At 53.0% G+C, this 16,765-nt stretch overlaps 7 protein-coding genes across 7 annotated transcripts; 6 read left to right on the forward strand and 1 right to left on the reverse strand.

Annotated features, from left to right (window-relative positions):
* Window positions 1-2,569: 2,569 nt before the first annotated feature.
* On the forward strand, window positions 2,570-4,186 carry Z520_04128 (uncharacterized protein; the record flags this gene model as incomplete). Its single annotated transcript, XM_016774638.1, has 1 exon — window positions 2,570-4,186. The coding sequence occupies one exon, from the start codon at window positions 2,570-2,572 to the stop codon at window positions 4,184-4,186; it is 1,617 nt and encodes a 538-aa protein (XP_016634565.1).
* A 409-nt stretch (window positions 4,187-4,595) lies between these two features.
* On the forward strand, window positions 4,596-5,090 carry Z520_04129 (uncharacterized protein; the record flags this gene model as incomplete). The annotated part of the gene is made up of 1 exon (XM_016774639.1): window positions 4,596-5,090. One exon carries the CDS (start codon window positions 4,596-4,598, stop codon window positions 5,088-5,090), a length of 495 nt encoding a protein of 164 aa, XP_016634566.1.
* Window positions 5,091-6,170: 1,080 nt separating this feature from the next.
* Z520_04130 (uncharacterized protein) lies at window positions 6,171-7,460 on the forward strand (the record flags this gene model as incomplete). Its single annotated transcript, XM_016774640.1, has 2 exons — window positions 6,171-6,898; window positions 6,968-7,460. 2 exons carry the CDS (start codon window positions 6,171-6,173, stop codon window positions 7,458-7,460), a joined length of 1,221 nt encoding a protein of 406 aa, XP_016634567.1.
* Window positions 7,461-8,456: 996 nt separating this feature from the next.
* Z520_04131 (uncharacterized protein) lies at window positions 8,457-10,092 on the forward strand (the record flags this gene model as incomplete). The annotated part of the gene is made up of 2 exons (XM_016774641.1): window positions 8,457-8,492; window positions 8,551-10,092. The coding sequence occupies 2 exons, from the start codon at window positions 8,457-8,459 to the stop codon at window positions 10,090-10,092; spliced, it is 1,578 nt and encodes a 525-aa protein (XP_016634568.1).
* A 587-nt stretch (window positions 10,093-10,679) lies between these two features.
* On the forward strand, window positions 10,680-11,237 carry Z520_04132 (uncharacterized protein; the record flags this gene model as incomplete). Its single annotated transcript, XM_016774642.1, has 2 exons — window positions 10,680-10,734; window positions 10,849-11,237. The coding sequence occupies 2 exons, from the start codon at window positions 10,680-10,682 to the stop codon at window positions 11,235-11,237; spliced, it is 444 nt and encodes a 147-aa protein (XP_016634569.1).
* A 1,582-nt stretch (window positions 11,238-12,819) lies between these two features.
* On the forward strand, window positions 12,820-14,777 carry Z520_04133 (uncharacterized protein; the record flags this gene model as incomplete). Its single annotated transcript, XM_016774643.1, has 9 exons — window positions 12,820-12,940; window positions 12,991-13,334; window positions 13,401-13,449; window positions 13,499-13,571; window positions 13,628-13,655; window positions 13,703-13,981; window positions 14,043-14,285; window positions 14,345-14,494; window positions 14,610-14,777. The coding sequence occupies 9 exons, from the start codon at window positions 12,820-12,822 to the stop codon at window positions 14,775-14,777; spliced, it is 1,455 nt and encodes a 484-aa protein (XP_016634570.1).
* A 788-nt stretch (window positions 14,778-15,565) lies between these two features.
* Window positions 15,566-16,539, reverse strand: Z520_04134 (uncharacterized protein; the record flags this gene model as incomplete). Its single annotated transcript, XM_016774644.1, has 2 exons — window positions 15,566-15,642; window positions 15,714-16,539. 2 exons carry the CDS (start codon window positions 16,537-16,539, stop codon window positions 15,566-15,568), a joined length of 903 nt encoding a protein of 300 aa, XP_016634571.1.
* Between the last annotated feature and the right edge of the window lie 226 nt (window positions 16,540-16,765).

Consider the following 16,765-nt stretch of genomic DNA (forward strand, 5'->3'; position numbering starts at 1 on the left):
TGAGAGCGAGGATCAAGATGGCAGCGGAGCAGAAGAGGGTGACGAGGGCAAGAGGAGCGGGTCGACGGTGGAAATGGATGCGATGGTTGGGATTGAACAAGAGCATCGACGTTCATATCACTCACCGCCAAAACCGGGGATTGAAATCCTCAGGCTCGCCGCTCTCTCACCGGCAATCGACAAAACCTACTGTTGGATTATGGAGGGGCAAAGGTCAAGCAAGCACTTCAGTCAGACAGAGACAATCTTAAGCTGCGCGCCTGGGTCGCCGCCTGCGCCTGCAGCAATGCAGTGTCAGTCACAATCAAAGTTCGTGGGATTGCATGCACGTCAATCTTGGCATGTTTCCTTCTTCCCGCAATTTGACACAGAGTTCAATACATGCTCATCGTTGTTTGTTTTTGTTCTTGGGGTTGTTTGTTGTTGATATTGTTGTCGGAGAGGCTTGATTGAGAGCGGAAATCATCAGAGGACCAGCCTTCCACACGGCCTTCCGCAAAGGAGCTGGGACTGCGCCATGTCTTATCTTGTTGCAGAGCGCCGGTTCTTGTAGTTGATCACGCAATCCCGCCATCGAATTGGCACATCCCTACTCGGTAGGTACATTTGTACGTGCCTCGCTGTCCAAGGCCGCCGGTGTGGCTTGACTCCATCTCGAAGTCCTTCCTAGCATGGATCAGAGGGGCGTGTCTGCTCGGTTGGACGAAGCCGAAGCCGGTTCGGAGTACGGAGTGATTGGGAGTACTTTATGCAGGCACCACAGATCCAGTTGACGCCGGTGGCTTGAGAGCATCCAGAAAGCATAATCACACCCCAGGGACTACGAGTGACACGGGTACATGTGTTTCTCTGCTTGTATCGGCAGGATCACAACTGACGGATTCGTGTGGGTTATGATGTGGTGCTCTGTGTATGTAATGGAAGGAATCTTCTTTGCTGTCGCATTCTTAGGTAAACCAGCCCCATTCGTATAACAACAACACTGGTGGAAATAGAAACAATTCTTGTTCTGACCACCCATTTGCATGGAACATATTACCTCGTAAAGAATCAGCCTAGCCGTGCGCCCTGTTCGTTGTTCGATGCTCACATCTTGCCCCTTACAGTGTGACCACCCAGCCTCCCAGGTGCAACCGTGAGACTCCAATCCCACAAAGGAACGGGAGATGCTTCGCGTGCACCCCAAGCGTAGGCGAGTCCTGCTGTTCGACGCCATGTGCTTTGACCATCATCGGATATTGCCAGTCCGTGAGGAAAAAGGCACAAACGTTCGGCTACCGCAAACATCCGGCCGGTCGCATCGAATTTGCTTTTTCCCCTCCTGAGTACGAGGTATTACTGACCTGCGGTCGGCTCGAACAGATGGCTACGTGTTTACTCGTATCTTGAAGAAAACAACCCATCTCGGAAGGAAGATTCTGATTGAGCCAGGCGGTGTGGCCTCTCTTGACGGACGAACCACATATGAGGAACAATGCGTGTGGTCGAAAGGATTCAGCTAGCCTCCTCCTCAACCCAGGCACTATCTCCCTCGTTTGGGACGGTCGCTCACTGGATCCAGATCCTTCGCGTCTCCACCACTTGACTTTCCGCGTGCCTCGTGGCACTTGGGACCTGCGCTTACCCTCGTAGACCAGGCACCGCGACCCAGATGGGCCAAAGTCTAGTATTATTCATATGCAATATGCCCGCTCTTGAATAGTGCCATGTCGGCGAAAATCTGTCAATCCACGCCGATGTTGAGATTGGGAGGAAAAGGCGACGGCTGTGAGGAAAGCTCTGAGGAGCGGGACGATGGCCTGCCAGGTACGAGCAGGTTGTGGTTTCCCTGCTTGGTTTTGCTGGCTGTCAACAGGCTGTGTTGGCGTCAGATGGGATTCAGACTCCAGAGTGATGTGAGAAAATACGAGTCATTTTCGGTCTGTTTGTCTGTTTGGTTGTTTACCTGACTCTGGGGCCCAATGGAATCATCAAAGTTTCTTGGGCACTGCCTTTGATCCCCATTGACGCCAAAATTGACTTCCCTTCCTTCGAAAGCAAGTAATTTGCCCCCAGAGGGTCACTGCTGAGTGGGCGCGATTCCCGCGAGAAGTGGGTTAATGAACCGGTAGTGGCAGCAGTGGGGATCGAGGGGCGTGGACCACCGCCTAGAGAGCCAGCTTGTTAGCAGTGACGGCCCCCCTTAGCAGTGAACCCCCAAAACGCCTCTCAAGCCTGTTTTTGCAGGTGACCGTCAGGGCCCGTCACTGACTGGGCCCTGTTCTGCGCCTTTCCTTTCCGGGCTTCCCAGGCCACTAGGCCCCAATGCAGCAAACCATCCACCATCGATGTTCCAACCCGTTCACACCAGAATGCTCAACCCCCAATTTACCAGTCTCATTTCCGTACGCCTCTGACCAACTTGCGCAGAAGACCCTCTATAACCATGTTCTCCGCCTCGGTGAGTTCTCTCTCCTTCTATATCATCTCTTATTGTCCCCCTGTCTCTGCCATGTCGTGACCCTGTTTCACCTATCTCCATCCCAAAGTCACCTACCCCGCCATACCACTGCCCCCAATGAAGCCCACAATGTCGATATTCCTGCTGCACGCTCCAGCATGTGCTCCTGATGCTGGATTCGTCGACCTTCCTAGACCTGAGAGTCCCGACAACACAGATCCCTACGAGGTGGAAACGTTGCTCCATTGTGAAGAGACGGAGGAGTGCGACCGGTGCGCTCGTAAGAAGAGGAGGACCTTCGACGCCTATCCCCAGCAGCCATACCCTGAGATACTTGTTCGCCGGTTCCCCGACAAGAAGGGCTACAAGCGCGTTGTTGCCCTCGTCTTACATTTCTCGTGCTGTGCACGATCCCGCAGAAGATACCAACTAATCACTCGTTATCGTTATCATAAACAGAAGAAACCATATTCTGCCATCTCGGTCCATGTCGAGCAATTGACCTCCGAAACTTACGACGAAGACGATCTTGCCGGTGTTCCCGATCTTCTCGAGGTCGTCAAGCTACAGGCTACGGGTCCGCAGGAGGTAGCTCGAGCTCTGAGGAAGAAATTGAAATATGGCAATGTACACCGGCAACTCCGGGCTCTCACGATTCTTGATGGTCTTCTACAAAATGGCGGAACAAGGGTACAGCGAGCATTGTTGTCTGATGGTCCTCTGTTGGAACGGCTCCGGATAGCTGCGGCTGACCCTACTTCTGACCACGATGTCCGCACGAAATGCAAAGATCTCTTCGGACAGTGGGTTGCGAGCTCGAAAGACAATCCAGGCTTGGAAGGAGCCAAGTCCCTCTACAATACATTGCCCCGAACACATCAGCCTGTTCAGCAACGGCGCGAGCAAAGCAGGGTCCTCCGGGAAACAGAAGAGGAAGTCGCCAGAGAACAGGAGATGGAGATCGCCAGAACGAGGTCCGATAGCACCCAAAGATCTGGCGAGCAGTCCAGCCCCACGACACTACGCAAGCAGCCTTCTCCCGTGGCACTCGGGGAGTCGTCCACATTCGCGCCCAAAAAGGTCAAGAAGGACAAGAAAAGCAAGCAAGCCAAGGGCGGTTTCAATCTGGAGAAAGAAAAACCTAACATCTTGCAATCGATCGCGGCATCTTCAGTTGCTTCCACTGGATTGACCAATGCCTTGAGGTTGGTCAACCGCGAGTCCCAGCGTGTATCTGACAACCCCGAGGTGATGAAACGCTTCGAAACCTGCAAGCAGCTTCGACGTCAGATTCTGCGATACATCCAATTTGTCGAGACCGAGGAGTTCTTGGGCGGGTTGATCCATGCCAACGAAGAGCTGGTCAATGCTCTGATGGCGTTCGAAGTTCTCGACAAGTCGGTCGATGATGACTCGGACAGTGAGCTTGAGGAAGCACAACATCTCAGTCGACAGGCAGCCAAAAGCGAGGCGTCTGCGGCGAGAGAGGCAGAGAAGATGGTTGCTGGTCTCAGCATTTCTGCTCCACCCAAACCTCCGCGGCCAGCTCCTGGCAATATCGCGATGCCGCCACCACGGCCATCGTCAAATTCCAAGAATTGGAGGGCCAAGCAAGTCGAAAGTGACAGCGAGAGCGAGACAGATGTCGAGGATGACCCGGATGATCCTTTTGCTGATAAAAACGCCATGAAAACCCCTGACCCTGATGCCCTGGGAAGAAAGGGATACAGCTGGAGGGAAGTATAGATCATCGTATGAGTTATGAGTGATGGGGTTTAAGCGGACCTTGGGGCACACAATATGTTGATTCCCTTCCATCGATAAAGCGGCGGACGACGCGCTCCTGCATTGATGAGGCTATGAGTTAATGACATTTTCAATATGCAAAAGCACCTAGGAACGACCAACTTCTTTTTGGTCCCTGGTTCCATCGATTCAACTCGCTAATAAATCGGCAGTTGATTATATCCCGATGCTCGTATTTTACCCCACACTTTTCAGCTCGAGGCCGAGGCGACTCCAGACTTATATACTAGGTAGCTGGAACCTGTATACTGAGAGCTGCAAACCTGTGTCATCTCCTTCCACCCTTTGATTGACAGAGCTCAACGTCAGCAGGTCTGCAGAAAAGCAAAAGCGAGTCGAGGCCATAATAATGGGGTCCCGAGACAACTACACCTTCGCCAACCAAGCCTCCATCCCGGCGCCCCTGGACAAACAGCTCCCAGCCTTCTTCCGCTCGTGGGACGATCCGCATTCCAATAACGACTACCTGAACCTATTCGCGCCCGAAGGCCAGCTGGTGTTTGGCTCGACCACGACGGGCCGCGAGGCCATCCGCGCCTTTCGCGACGCCATGATCCACCCGAGCAACGGGCCCGTCGTCGACCTCGAGCACACCCTGGACAAGTGTTTCGTGCTGGCGGGCGGCAACCCCGAGGGCGGCACTGGGAAACAAGAAGTCATTGTTAATGGGTCGCTGTGGTACAAGTTGCGCAACGGCCGCAGGATCGACGTCGACTTTGCTAGCTTGATTAAGTTCACAGACCCAGGCAAGGGCGGCGACCTGGAGGCTGAGTTTTATGAGGTGTATTTGGACGCGCATGAGTTGATGACCGCCATCAAGGAGATGAATGAGGAGGGGAAATGAAGGATGGACTTCCTTGTTCTTGTCCCTGGTTTCTTTTCCCGGTTGTATGTCTAATAGCTTTGCCTTCTCTGCCTGCGATAGGAAATGCTATGTCCTCTTCTCTTGCCAACCCCTTGATCGAAGAAGCGCGTCGGTAGCGTATGGTTGTCAGCACTATTATTCATCTACATCTGTTCCTCAGAAGCCATTCTGTGTCCGATCGGGTACCTGAACTCAAGGCCGGATTCCAGACGGCGCTTCGTTCAGCGGAAAGCGACCTTGAACCTTGACCGCGGGCATTCTCCCCACCAATCTCAAGCTGCAATAAGAGCGGCTGCTTTGTGTGGTTTTCAGCCTCAAGGCCAAGTCTTTGTAGCCTCGATCAAATCGAGATGTACCGAAACATAAGCCTGTCGCTACCCAAGGGCTGGGACACGGCAAGTGCGTGCCTCGGGTCTACTATTACTCAGCGACCCCAGCGGGATCGAATGATATCGCCTGTTCGTTGGAAGAATCGTTTAGTTGATTGTTTATTTAATCGGCGTGTCTCCGCCTTCTTTCTTCGTCCTCTGGGTTTCGTTCCGGCTTATCTAATATTCGTCTATGGATAGTCCCCAAACTTTCGAGGCACGTCCACTTGCCTGTTGATTGATCCGTGAGATTGGATCTCACCGGAGCTTTGACGAGCGAGATCCAAGACGGGCTTTTTCTATGAATCTGTTACGATATACGCGGTATACGGGTTACGATGTTGTTACTGGGTTGAAGACGGACAGCAGATACGGGGTTGTCGATTGGGAGCGAGTGCTGAATTTTTCTATACCTGTGAAAAGCCTAATTCGAGGCCCGGAGGTTTTGTGGCTTTGTAAGAGGTCGTACCTGCAGCTCACAGGTTACAACAAAGAAAGATCTGACCAACGTCGGCCTGAAGGAAAGGCAGGACACGCGTCATGGGCTTACAACGAATTGTCCAGCGCACCTCCCTCATAAGCAGGCACGAGCTGCTCTGGCGAGCTATGGTCATGCTCAATCCTTCGTCCAGGGCACTCTCATTTTCACCACGGACTTGCGGCAGAGGGTTGTTGATCGTCGCTCTTCACCATGTCTGCGAGCGTACATTTGGACGTCATTGTTGTCGGAGGAGGGATTGCCGGGTTGACGACAGCCTTGGCCCTGCGAAGGGCAGGTCATACCGTCACCGTTGTTGAGTCGTCTTCGTGGCTGCGCGAGGCTGGTGCCGCTGTTGTCGTCCCTCCCAATGCCGCTCGCGCGTTGATAAGATTCGGCATCGACGTCGAGAAAGAGGCCAAGGCTGCCCCGTTCAAGAACTCGATCGACTACCATTTCACCAACACCGACCGGCCGCCCAAGTTTGGCCCGGGAGGAGACGGGCAGCAGGTTCCCTGGGCACGACAAGCTCAATATTACCCCGGCCTGTTTTACCTCGCTCACAGGGTCGACCTGCACGATGCCATCAAGAGGAGGTGTGTCAGCCCCGACGGTCCTGGGGAACCGGTCCATGTCCTCTTGTCGTCGAGAGTCGTGGCATGGAATCCTGCAGGAAGTATCACGCTCCAGAATGGGAAGGAGATGTTCGCCGACCTTATCGTTGCCGCCGACGGGATCCATTCTGTAGCCCACGAAGCTATCCTCGGTCACAGAGTCCCCGCCACGCCTAGTGGGCTCACCAACATGCGATTTGTGCTGAAGACCGAGACGTTGCTGAGCAACCCCGATACCGCACAGATAATGGAGGATGGAGACGGCTGTTTTGCATTTTATATGAGTGCGGATCGCTCGACATATTTGCTTCGTTACCCTTGTCATAAGTCAGATACCCCCCAGACTTGCGCTCTCATGGTGTCTCGCGAAGAAATACTAACGCAATAATTTGTTAGTAACGAATTACAAAACTTTGGAGCGTACGGAATGGCGGAAGAGGGAGATGCACTTCTGGCTTTGAAGGGCGAACAACTCAGCAGAGACGCCCTGCTTGAGAGACTGAGCGCTTTGCCCCCGATGTTCCGAGCCATCGGTGAGATGGTTGAAGACACCGTTACGGACTGGAAACTCGGAGATCGCGATCCGATCCCAACATATTATCGCGATAGGTTGGTCCTGGTTGGCGATGCGGCTCATCCGATGTTTCCCAGGCAGGGACAAGGTGCAGCTGTCTCGATCGAAGACGGAGCAACTCTCGGAGTCCTCATGAGCGGGCTGCAGAGCAAGTCCGACGTGACGAAACGCCTGATGCTGAATGATGAGTTGCGCGTGCGACGAACATCCATTGTCCAGCTATTGTCTCGGTTTCGGATAGCCACGATTCAAGATAATGTGATCTTGGCAGACGAGATTGTACAACTGTTCTCTCCAGAACCTGCTCCCGGTTAGCAAGACCCTGGTCCTTCTACTTTGTTTAGCCTTGTTGACATTTCCTTTCTAGTCAATCAAGCCCAGATTGCGAAGTTTCTCTGGTCGTACGATTGCATAGAGCACACACAGTCTCTGTTGAACAACTGTACTTCGGTAAGATGTCCGTATCAATTTCGAGGGTGAAGATGCTGACCTGGAAGTCCGACACACTGCCCAAGACGATACAGGTCTCCGAGCCGCTACGTGTGAGTCTTTGATGAATGTAGTTCTGGCGGTGAGAATACTTGGCGCGCATGCTTGTGGGAGTGGATAAGATAATGAAGTACAGATACAGATCGTGTGGTCTGATTTGTGATCCTCCACCTTGAGAACCTTTCCCAACACTCGTGCTCGTAGGACAGTTTCCCTAGACAAAATGTCCGAGGCGTAGAGGTGGTGCTCAACTCGAAAGCCGGTACCAGACGGCCTGCAGAATCCTACAGCATGCATATCACATCCCGCTAAGCTGAGCTCAACTGACGGCGGCTCATCTATCCTGTACAGTGGGAAAGCAAGTTGTGAGGGTGAGACGATGTTCTGTGCTGAGGACTTCTCCATAATGTATCGCTTCTTACCCCTGAGCCACGGAGTTTGGCAAGGCTGAGCAGCTCAGGGTGAGGCTGAGCCGAAGCTGAGCCGCGTCGCCTGGCTATTGAATAAAGCGGCAGGTCACCGTCCAGGCTATCGGGCTCACTAACTTAATAGGCAAGTGGGCAGGCACCCCAGGCAAGTGGTGATGCAGCGGAGACCCTTGTCCTTAGCAGTCTGCGCCTGGACACACTTTCATAATGGGTTGCATCACCATCTGAGACTGTTTACCCTCTCCTCTCCATTCTTTCTCAAACCTCTCACCCATGTTTTCTGCAAAGCCCTTTATCCCTTTGAACCAGATGTTTGCCCTCCGAACACCAGATTACCTTAGAAACCCCAGACTAGCTCCGCCAAATCCAACATGATCAGCGCAAAGATCTCAGAATGGTCGACTCGGAAACTTCATCTGCGCAAACAGAGGTATGGGCAGAATTCCCGCTCCTCCTTGCCTGCCCATTTGCGCTGACCCTGTTGCCAGACTCTTCGAGTCCAATATTGTCCTCCGCTAGACGATGCCCTTTTCTACGCCATCGCGTCCGAGTACACGCTGCCCCAGGATAGGGCGGCCTTGACGTCGGTCCTTGATAGTCTGAAGGCCGGGGCCATTGAACAGGAGGACGCAGAGTTCGATCCTTCAGGTACAGGAGCTCCTGCAAACCTCAGAGAAGCAACCGACACGTCTAGGTCAAGCCCCGAGGATACCTTTTCAAACGATGTCACGAGCATAACCACTGGTGTCTCCGACTTGCGGTGGAACGACTCAGACGGCCTAGGACATGATCTAGACAACAACTCCTCCACCGAGAAGAAGACGGCTTGGCTGCGGCATGTGTTTCCCAACATCCCCAAGCGTGAGTTGGGCAGTGTTCTGGAGAGCCATGCAGGATCCCTTGACAAAGCAGTCGACGAGCTCCTCAACCTCTCCTTCCTGAACCAAGGGCTGGAAGAAGAACCAGAAGATGTGCCTGTTTTGAAAGGTGTGGACGGGTTTGCAGAAGATGCCCTCGCCCAAAGAAAAGGGAGGAAGAAACGAAAATATCGGACAAACGAGTCTTCGCGTGCGAGCTCAGCTTCCTCCTCGCCTTATGAGTCAGAGTCCACTCCTACTAATGTCTGGGCCACGATGTCGCAGGATGTCGACTTCATTTGTTCTAGGACCAAGCTCCAACCCCAACTAGTGCGGTCGATATACCATTCGAACGGCGCGCGACTAGCATCTACAATCCGTGCCCTAGCAATAAAGGAAGGGGTGGCGTATAGTAAGTTGGCAGAAGTCGATCCCATCCTCGATCTTCAGATTGCCGAATTCCAGAGCCAGTTTGAGCATGTCCCGAAGTCGCAGATGTACGGCCTACTGAGCTTAGCCCGAAATATACCGTCTGCAGCTCAGGAGTTGTTGGAAGCTATGTCAGTGCCCGAGAATGTGCCAACGTCCGGGAGGCTGCAGGATGCAGCTCAATATGCCCCACTGGACCTCAATGAAGATGAAGTCTCCGAGATCGCTCCGATCGCCACATCAACTACGGTGAAAGGCCCTTATCGAGCTTCGGCTGCTAGCATTCGAATGGCAGCAGGCCAAAGTTTCAACCAAGCCTCCGCCGCATATAAACGAAGCAAATCTGATCGCCTTTACGGAGGTGTTGCAGCACATTACTCAGAGATTGGACGAGAACGCGTCAGAGCTGCGAAGGAAGCTAAAGCTGCGGAAGCGGACTTGCTCGTGGCTAGACAGTCGTCCCCAAACGTTCTCGATCTCCATGGTGTGACCGTTCAAGATGCGGTCCGGATTGCCAGCGCGAAAACACAGACCTGGTGGGATAACTTGGGCGATGCCAAGTATGCCACTGGAGGTGGCGGACCTGCAAGAGCCGAACTCAAGATAGTGACGGGTCTGGGGACTCATAGCAAGAATCGTGCGCCGCGGATAGGGCCGGCGGTGAGTAAGATGCTTATGAGAGAAGGATGGAAAGTCGAGATAGGCCACGGTGAGTTGACGGTGACGGGTAAGAGCCGTCGATGAGTGAACAGTGCCTCTGCACGTGGAGTGTTATGGCTTGATTCACAGAACCACAGCGAACCTAGAGGATTATGGATATGGATAGAGCTGTGTGCTAGACTTTGTTAGATATTGAGGAATCAATTGAGAGATCTGTTGAGCGGGATTCCAAATAGCTGCCGAGGCTGCAATCCTCAGCCTCGCCGCACTAAATGATTCCACGATCAAAGGCCCATTTATTCCATATGTGGCCAATCATGATTATCGAGATGCTTCCATTGCATCATCGACACTGCCGCGTCGTATAGCGTATGAGGCGCAGACTCGCTTGAATCTCAAATACGCATTTCCTCGGATTCGTTCTTAGCTCTCGCTGCATGGTCTATATATCATCCATTGTCTCCAGCAATCTCTTGATGCGCTTCCCATCTTTCCCTCACATCGTCCGCAGGCTCTACACGTTCGGCAACGCAACCGCATTTCGTCGATTCCAACAACCGCTGCGGGGTAATCGAATCTCGCAAACCTATCGCACCGCTGTCCCCAAGTCTATGTCCTCAATCCCTTTCTTGAGCGCTTTGTTCGGAACCTCGACTCCGGCTTCAGCCAAGATGACTTACCCGGACGCACGATCAGATGATGAGTGGAGGACAGTGTTGAACAAAGGTACGTCCCAAACAGATATCCTCCTCCCCAACCCATTGAACAGATTTTCATATGGGTTGATTTCGACCAAGCGGCCAAAAAAATGAGACCTATTGCTGACAATGATTCCCGCAGAGCAATTCCGCATCCTCCGCGAGAAAGGCACCGAAGCCCCCTTTACGGGCGAATACGACAAGCACATGCCCGACCAGGGCGTCTACACGTGCGCCGCCTGCAACGCGCCCCTCTACAAGGCCAACCACAAGTTCAAGAGCGGGTGCGGCTGGCCCGCGTACTTTGACAGCATCCCGGGAGCCGTGACCCGGCACACGGACCGCAGTTTCGGCATGGAGAGGACCGAGATCGTCTGCTCCAACTGCGGCGGCCACCTGGGCCATGTCTTCAAGGGCGAAGGATACCCGACCCCCACGGACGAGAGACATTGTGTGAATAGTATCAGTTTGAAGTTTCATGACAAGGAGGACGGGGTAGCGGGGAAGGAAGGGAATGGGGAGGCGAAATAAAACACAACTTTTACGAGGGAGATAAAGGGAATAATTTTGTGGATGGCATTTTGCAGGGCAAGAGGAGGATGCAAGTATGGCCTCTGTCATCGGAAATGGATTGATCGATACGACCAAAAAATGATCACAATTGATAATTAGATATAATTTCGGGGGTTGGTGGAATGGGATTCTACCTCTCGTTGTACTACCTCGTATTGCTCCACTAACACACTGTAGGGGCAATGCTTGCCTCGTGGCGGGAAAGCCCTACCAAGCAAGACTGGACTTCATTCACAACGATCATTGACACTTGCTTCTCACGAAACGGTAGCATTCAAGGCTTTGCTAGTGTCTGCCAGGTGCCACAACTGCTCTCGGCCCTTTTTAACCCTTCTCAACGCAATGCCGCCGATACGGCTGGTTTGACGTGAGCCTAATGCATATCCTTCTTGGTTGAGGACGGTGCCGGTGCTCTTGCCGATACCGAAGAGGGCATTAGTAATGTCCAAATGTTGACCCCCGCCGTCGATGCCCATCAGCCGCCTAGAACGTGTACCATTCTGGAGGAGTTCCCTCGAGAGCAGTCTGAATGTCAGGCGACACTGTCTGCAAAAGAGACGACGCCGGTCCAGGCGAACAATCGAGCCCCTTCGCTGCGATAACATTCGGCCACGCCGGTCGAACACTCTCCAGATTGAGCAAGTCAAAAGTGGAGGTGGCCCTGACAAGAAGACTTCAGGCGAGTATGAGGTGCACATTTGACAAGACATTAGCAGACTTTATACTTATTCCGCACGATAACAACCTTGACTAAACTTCTCATGGCGCAACTTAGATCCTTGCGGCCCTGGCGGTCAGTGTCTACCGTGCAAGACTTTCACTCGATCTGTCCTCGCAGGACTGTTACCATCAATCACGACTCGGGTGAAATTCTGCTGGAAAGGATATGGACCGACAAAGGGAATTACCAGTCTCCAATCCATAAAGCAGATAAAGCCAAGCAGTATCAGTCCTCCTCATGCGTATAAGTGGGCAGCTTTATCTGGACAGTCTAACGACGGTTTAAGGTCGACGCATGGCAAATCACAGAGCATTCTGCGCGCCACAGTTTTGAGAGGACTGATATCTCCGAAACTTGTGTCGGGCAAAGCCAATACAGCTGTGGCTAGAAAGTCACTGATAACCGCTTATATAGCCTGGGCCACTGCCTTGAAGGTGGCCAATCAAAACTACACTGACATTCCACAGGGAATTGGGGAAATAGTCTGTTCCCACTCAAGAACCAAGGGTTGAGCCAATCAGACCACCGTCACGAATCAAGGTGGACATCAATATGCGCGGCACGCTGCTGGAACTCCCCACGAAATAGATGGGGAGGTGGAACCACGGGTACTCGGATCCTGATCGACAGATATAGAGGGATTGTTCGCCACAAGGTTGGCTCTTCAGACCTTGTTCCATTCATTCATACATGCAGCCATCCTCCACTCGATCCTAGTATCTGAGGGGCACGCGATCAGTCTGTCAGTGAACATATATCTTTGGCAAGTCTGCCCCTACCCATACAACACATAGTCGAAACTTTTCAGCTTGCAACGACATGGTTGAGGACGTCAAGCCATCCGAAATGTCAACTACCAAGACCACTGATGTCCCCCTGACACTGGTGGGGAGTCACACCGGCGAGGTTGAAGAATTGGGTGACTCGCCCGTGAAGAAGAGTATGAGACCTCCACGTCTTTAGAGATACACTTGAGTTAATATCGCCTAGGGTTGATATGGAAGCTCGACTTGATCGTTTTGCCTGTGCTGGCTATGATCTACTTCACCAACAGCCTCGACCGAGCCAACCTGGGAAACGCAAAGACTGATGGCATCGAAAAGGACCTTCACTTTGGTGCTAACCAGTACTCCTTGGTCCTGACACTGTTCTATATTCCTTATGGTACTCTGAACATACCCACCACGATTTTGGCGAAACGGTTCAGCCCAGCCGTCGTGATCCCCGTCCTCATGTTTGGCTGGGGTGCTGTATCCATTGGGGCTGCAGCGGCAAAGAACTTTGGCGGTATTGCCACAACAAGGATTCTGCTGGGCGTTGTGGAGGCCGGGTTTGTATGTCTATCCACCCCTGTTCCCTCATGGTAGAACACAGGTTCTGGTCACTGACGGCATTATCAGTTCCCCTCCGCCATCTACTACCTGTCAATGTTCTACACTCGCCATGAAAGTAAGATATAGCTTGACGGTCCATGACACCTGATTCTAACCAGTCTTAGTTGCTAAAAGGATTTCGTTATTTTACATGATGGGATTCGTTGCAAATGCTTTCTCGGGATTGATCGCCTACAGGTGTGATTCAAGCATGCGACGTGAAAGATTCTTCATCAGCGCTAACATCCTCACAGTGTCTTCCAATGGCATAGAAGCCTTCACGTAAGAAGCCCCTGCAATCTTTCAATCAGCCACTAACCACTATACAGAACTGGCAATATCTTTTCATTATTGAGGGTAGCCTGACAGTTTTTCTCTCCATCGTCGCCTTCATGATCCTGCCTCGAAGTTTGGCCTCCTCAAGATATTTCACTCAGGCAGAGAAGGACTATGGAACGCTTCGGCTGCAGAAGGAGTTTGAAATTGAGCCGATCAAATTCTCGTGGTCCGCAGCCCTGAAACCCCTCTTCAACTGGCATACGTGGATGTTCGGTTCCATGTCTCTATGTTACGGAGTCGCAGCGGCCACCCTCTCTAACTTCTTGCCCGTAAGGATCCCCAATGCGATGCATGACAAAGTGGTCCGTCAGTCAACTAATGTTGTGGTAGACCCTTATCAAGCGATTGAAGCCCGACACCGTTCAGGCCAATCTCTTCACCATCGCGCCCAACCTCAACGGAGCTGTCTGGATTGTGGTCGTCTGTTGGATATCTGACCGGTTCCAAGCTCGAGGAGTCTGGTCGGTGATAACAATGGGGACATCGATGATCGGATTCATCTGCTTGGGCTCGGTTGATCTTGTTCACAAGACAGGAGTGGGCTACTTTTTCACCTTTCTCTTGACATTTGGTGTAAGTCGCTTGTTTTACCTGTCACGCATCAAGTCGATTTGCTCACTGCTCCCTCTCAGACATTTACGCCCGCCGTGTTGGTTCCGGCATGGGCGACCAGCAACATGACTTCCAACTCGGCTCGTGCCACGACTCTGGGACTGCTCGCCGGGCTCCAAAACATTGCGGGAATCATCTCGTCATATGCGTTCAGAAGCCAGGATGCTCCAGTAAGTTTGTATTCCCAGTTGCAGGCAAATCGGCTTTTTTTTGGGCCCCACGTTGGGTTCCATTCCGGCGTTTTAACTAGAGAGAGAGTCAGAGCTAATCTCTTGCGACACACAGGTATACCGACCCGCTTTGATCGTTTCCGGCTGCTTCCAGGGCGGCCTGATTCTGGCGGCCTCGTTTGCCTGGTTCTACTATCGACGGGTCAACCAGCAACTCGACAGTGGGAAGAAGACGTCGGTGCGAGGCATGGAGCAGAACCCGGAATTTAGATATGTTCTGTGAAGGAACGTGCTCAAAGTCTCCTAGCTTCCATTGTTGGATATATATATGTATATATATATACACCCGGGACAAAAGATTCTCGTTCGCTGCGACTTGCTACGGCCTACAGCGGCTATTGCTCGTCCACACGAGCTGCTCAGAGTCATAGCCGATGGGGCGTTTCGAGCGAGTTCAAGAGGGAAATTACAATACATAGAGCCAGCACTGTCTGAGGATCAGATTTTTAACACCGTTGACAGTTCTTCCTCCATTGTAACTTTGAGTGGCAATGCGAGACCGAAAGTACCTAGTATCCTGTGCACCATTGGACACAAAAGACTTCCTGAGGATCGATCCGATGGGTATTTATCTCTTGATATGGAGGTCTCGGGACGCTCTCTTTGGAATCTATAATTCTCCCTCGGATCCGTAGTCTATCTAGTATGTAACGCACCTGAGAGCCAGCAGCTTGCAGGTGCCTTGTAGGTGGGAGAATACACTATCGGGGGCATTATGTGCTCATTTTTCCAGGGTCTGCCCCTGCACCACGGCCACTCCTCCTCCTCCTCCTCCAGAATGTGCTGTAGAGCAGGATATCATCCGCAGCAGCACCGCCAGCGGAGAGGGAGTCAAATCTGTCGTGGTCAATCTTTTGCCTCCTCTTGAACATGCTGTGAAGCAACATGCACCATCAGCGGCAGCACAGAGGGATGCGAATCTAGTAGTCAAGTCTTCTCCTCCTCCTCCTCCTGAACGCGCTGCAAAGCCGTACTCCATCATCACCAGCAGCAGAAATACGGAGCCAGGTCCTAGTGGTCAATCTTCAGGGAGAAATCGATATGGGGACATCCCTGGTGTAGAGCAGAGGTGGAAATCACATCGATGTCTGTGGCACCCCCTTGTGCGTCAGCATTCATTTCCATCCCCGGCAAATTTTGCGAACTGGCCCCGACTTACCGTTGTTGACATATTCCCTCACATTCGCGGTCGTGAGCCCGCCGCTGCACTCGAGCAGAAACTCCTTCTTCCCCGCCCACCTCTCCCTCAAGTTCCTGGCTGCAACCCTCAGACCGGGCCCATCGTAGTTGTCCAGCATGATGACATCGGCGCCGGCGGCAATCGCCTCGTCGGCGCCTTCCTCGCTGTCGACTTCCACCTCGACTTTCAGGGCGTAGCCACCGACGGCCTTTGCCGAGCGGATCGCATCGGTGATGCTGCCCCGGGACCAGATGTGGTTGTCCTTCAGCATGATCATGCTGCTCAGGTCCATGCGGTGCTGGTCGACGCCACCCACCAACATGCCGTATTTCTCGACCAGGCGGAATCCCGGGGTGGTTTTGCGCGTCCCCGCGACGATACCCGTGTAGCCCGCGGCGCGGACGAGTTTGAGGAGCTTGTGGCTCGCGGTGGCGACGCCGGAGCAGCGCGAGAGGGTGTTCAAGGCGACGCGTTCGCCGAGGAGTAGTTTTCTCGTCGGACCCCTGACGCTCGCGACCTTGATCTTTCCGCCGCCGCCGCCTGCGACCACGGAAGGGTCGAGGAAGTCGCCGTCCTTGACGAACCACTCGACGGTACAGCCGCACTGGGCGAAGATCTCGTTGACAAAGGGCACGCCCGCGACCACGCCGGGCGCTTTCTGGTACAGGGTTGCAGTGCGAGGGTCCTCGCCCACCACGAAGCCGCCGTAGTCAAATGATGGCGTGTCTTCGGCGAGCCATGCTCGGACCTTGTCTGGAAGTCCCGTCGGGATCAGGTTCGCGGTGTCGCCATAGTTCAGAGCCATGTTTGAGTCTGCTCGTCTGAGTAAGATGTCACTCGCAAAGCGTTGAGGGTTGATATCTCTGGCTGATAGATGAGGCTATGGCACTTGGGGAGAGGGTAACGAAGCATGTATCCCCAGACTGACATGGCAGTCAGCGGGAGCAACACACGCGCATCTACCTTAACATCATAGAATGGGGTTCGCAGTCGTCGCTGAGCTGCTCCCCACTATTCAATCGGATGAATCC

Source organism: Fonsecaea multimorphosa, assembly GCF_000836435.1.
Source record: "Fonsecaea multimorphosa CBS 102226 unplaced genomic scaffold supercont1.6, whole genome shotgun sequence".
Taxonomy (NCBI): Eukaryota; Fungi; Ascomycota; class Eurotiomycetes; order Chaetothyriales; family Herpotrichiellaceae; genus Fonsecaea; species Fonsecaea multimorphosa.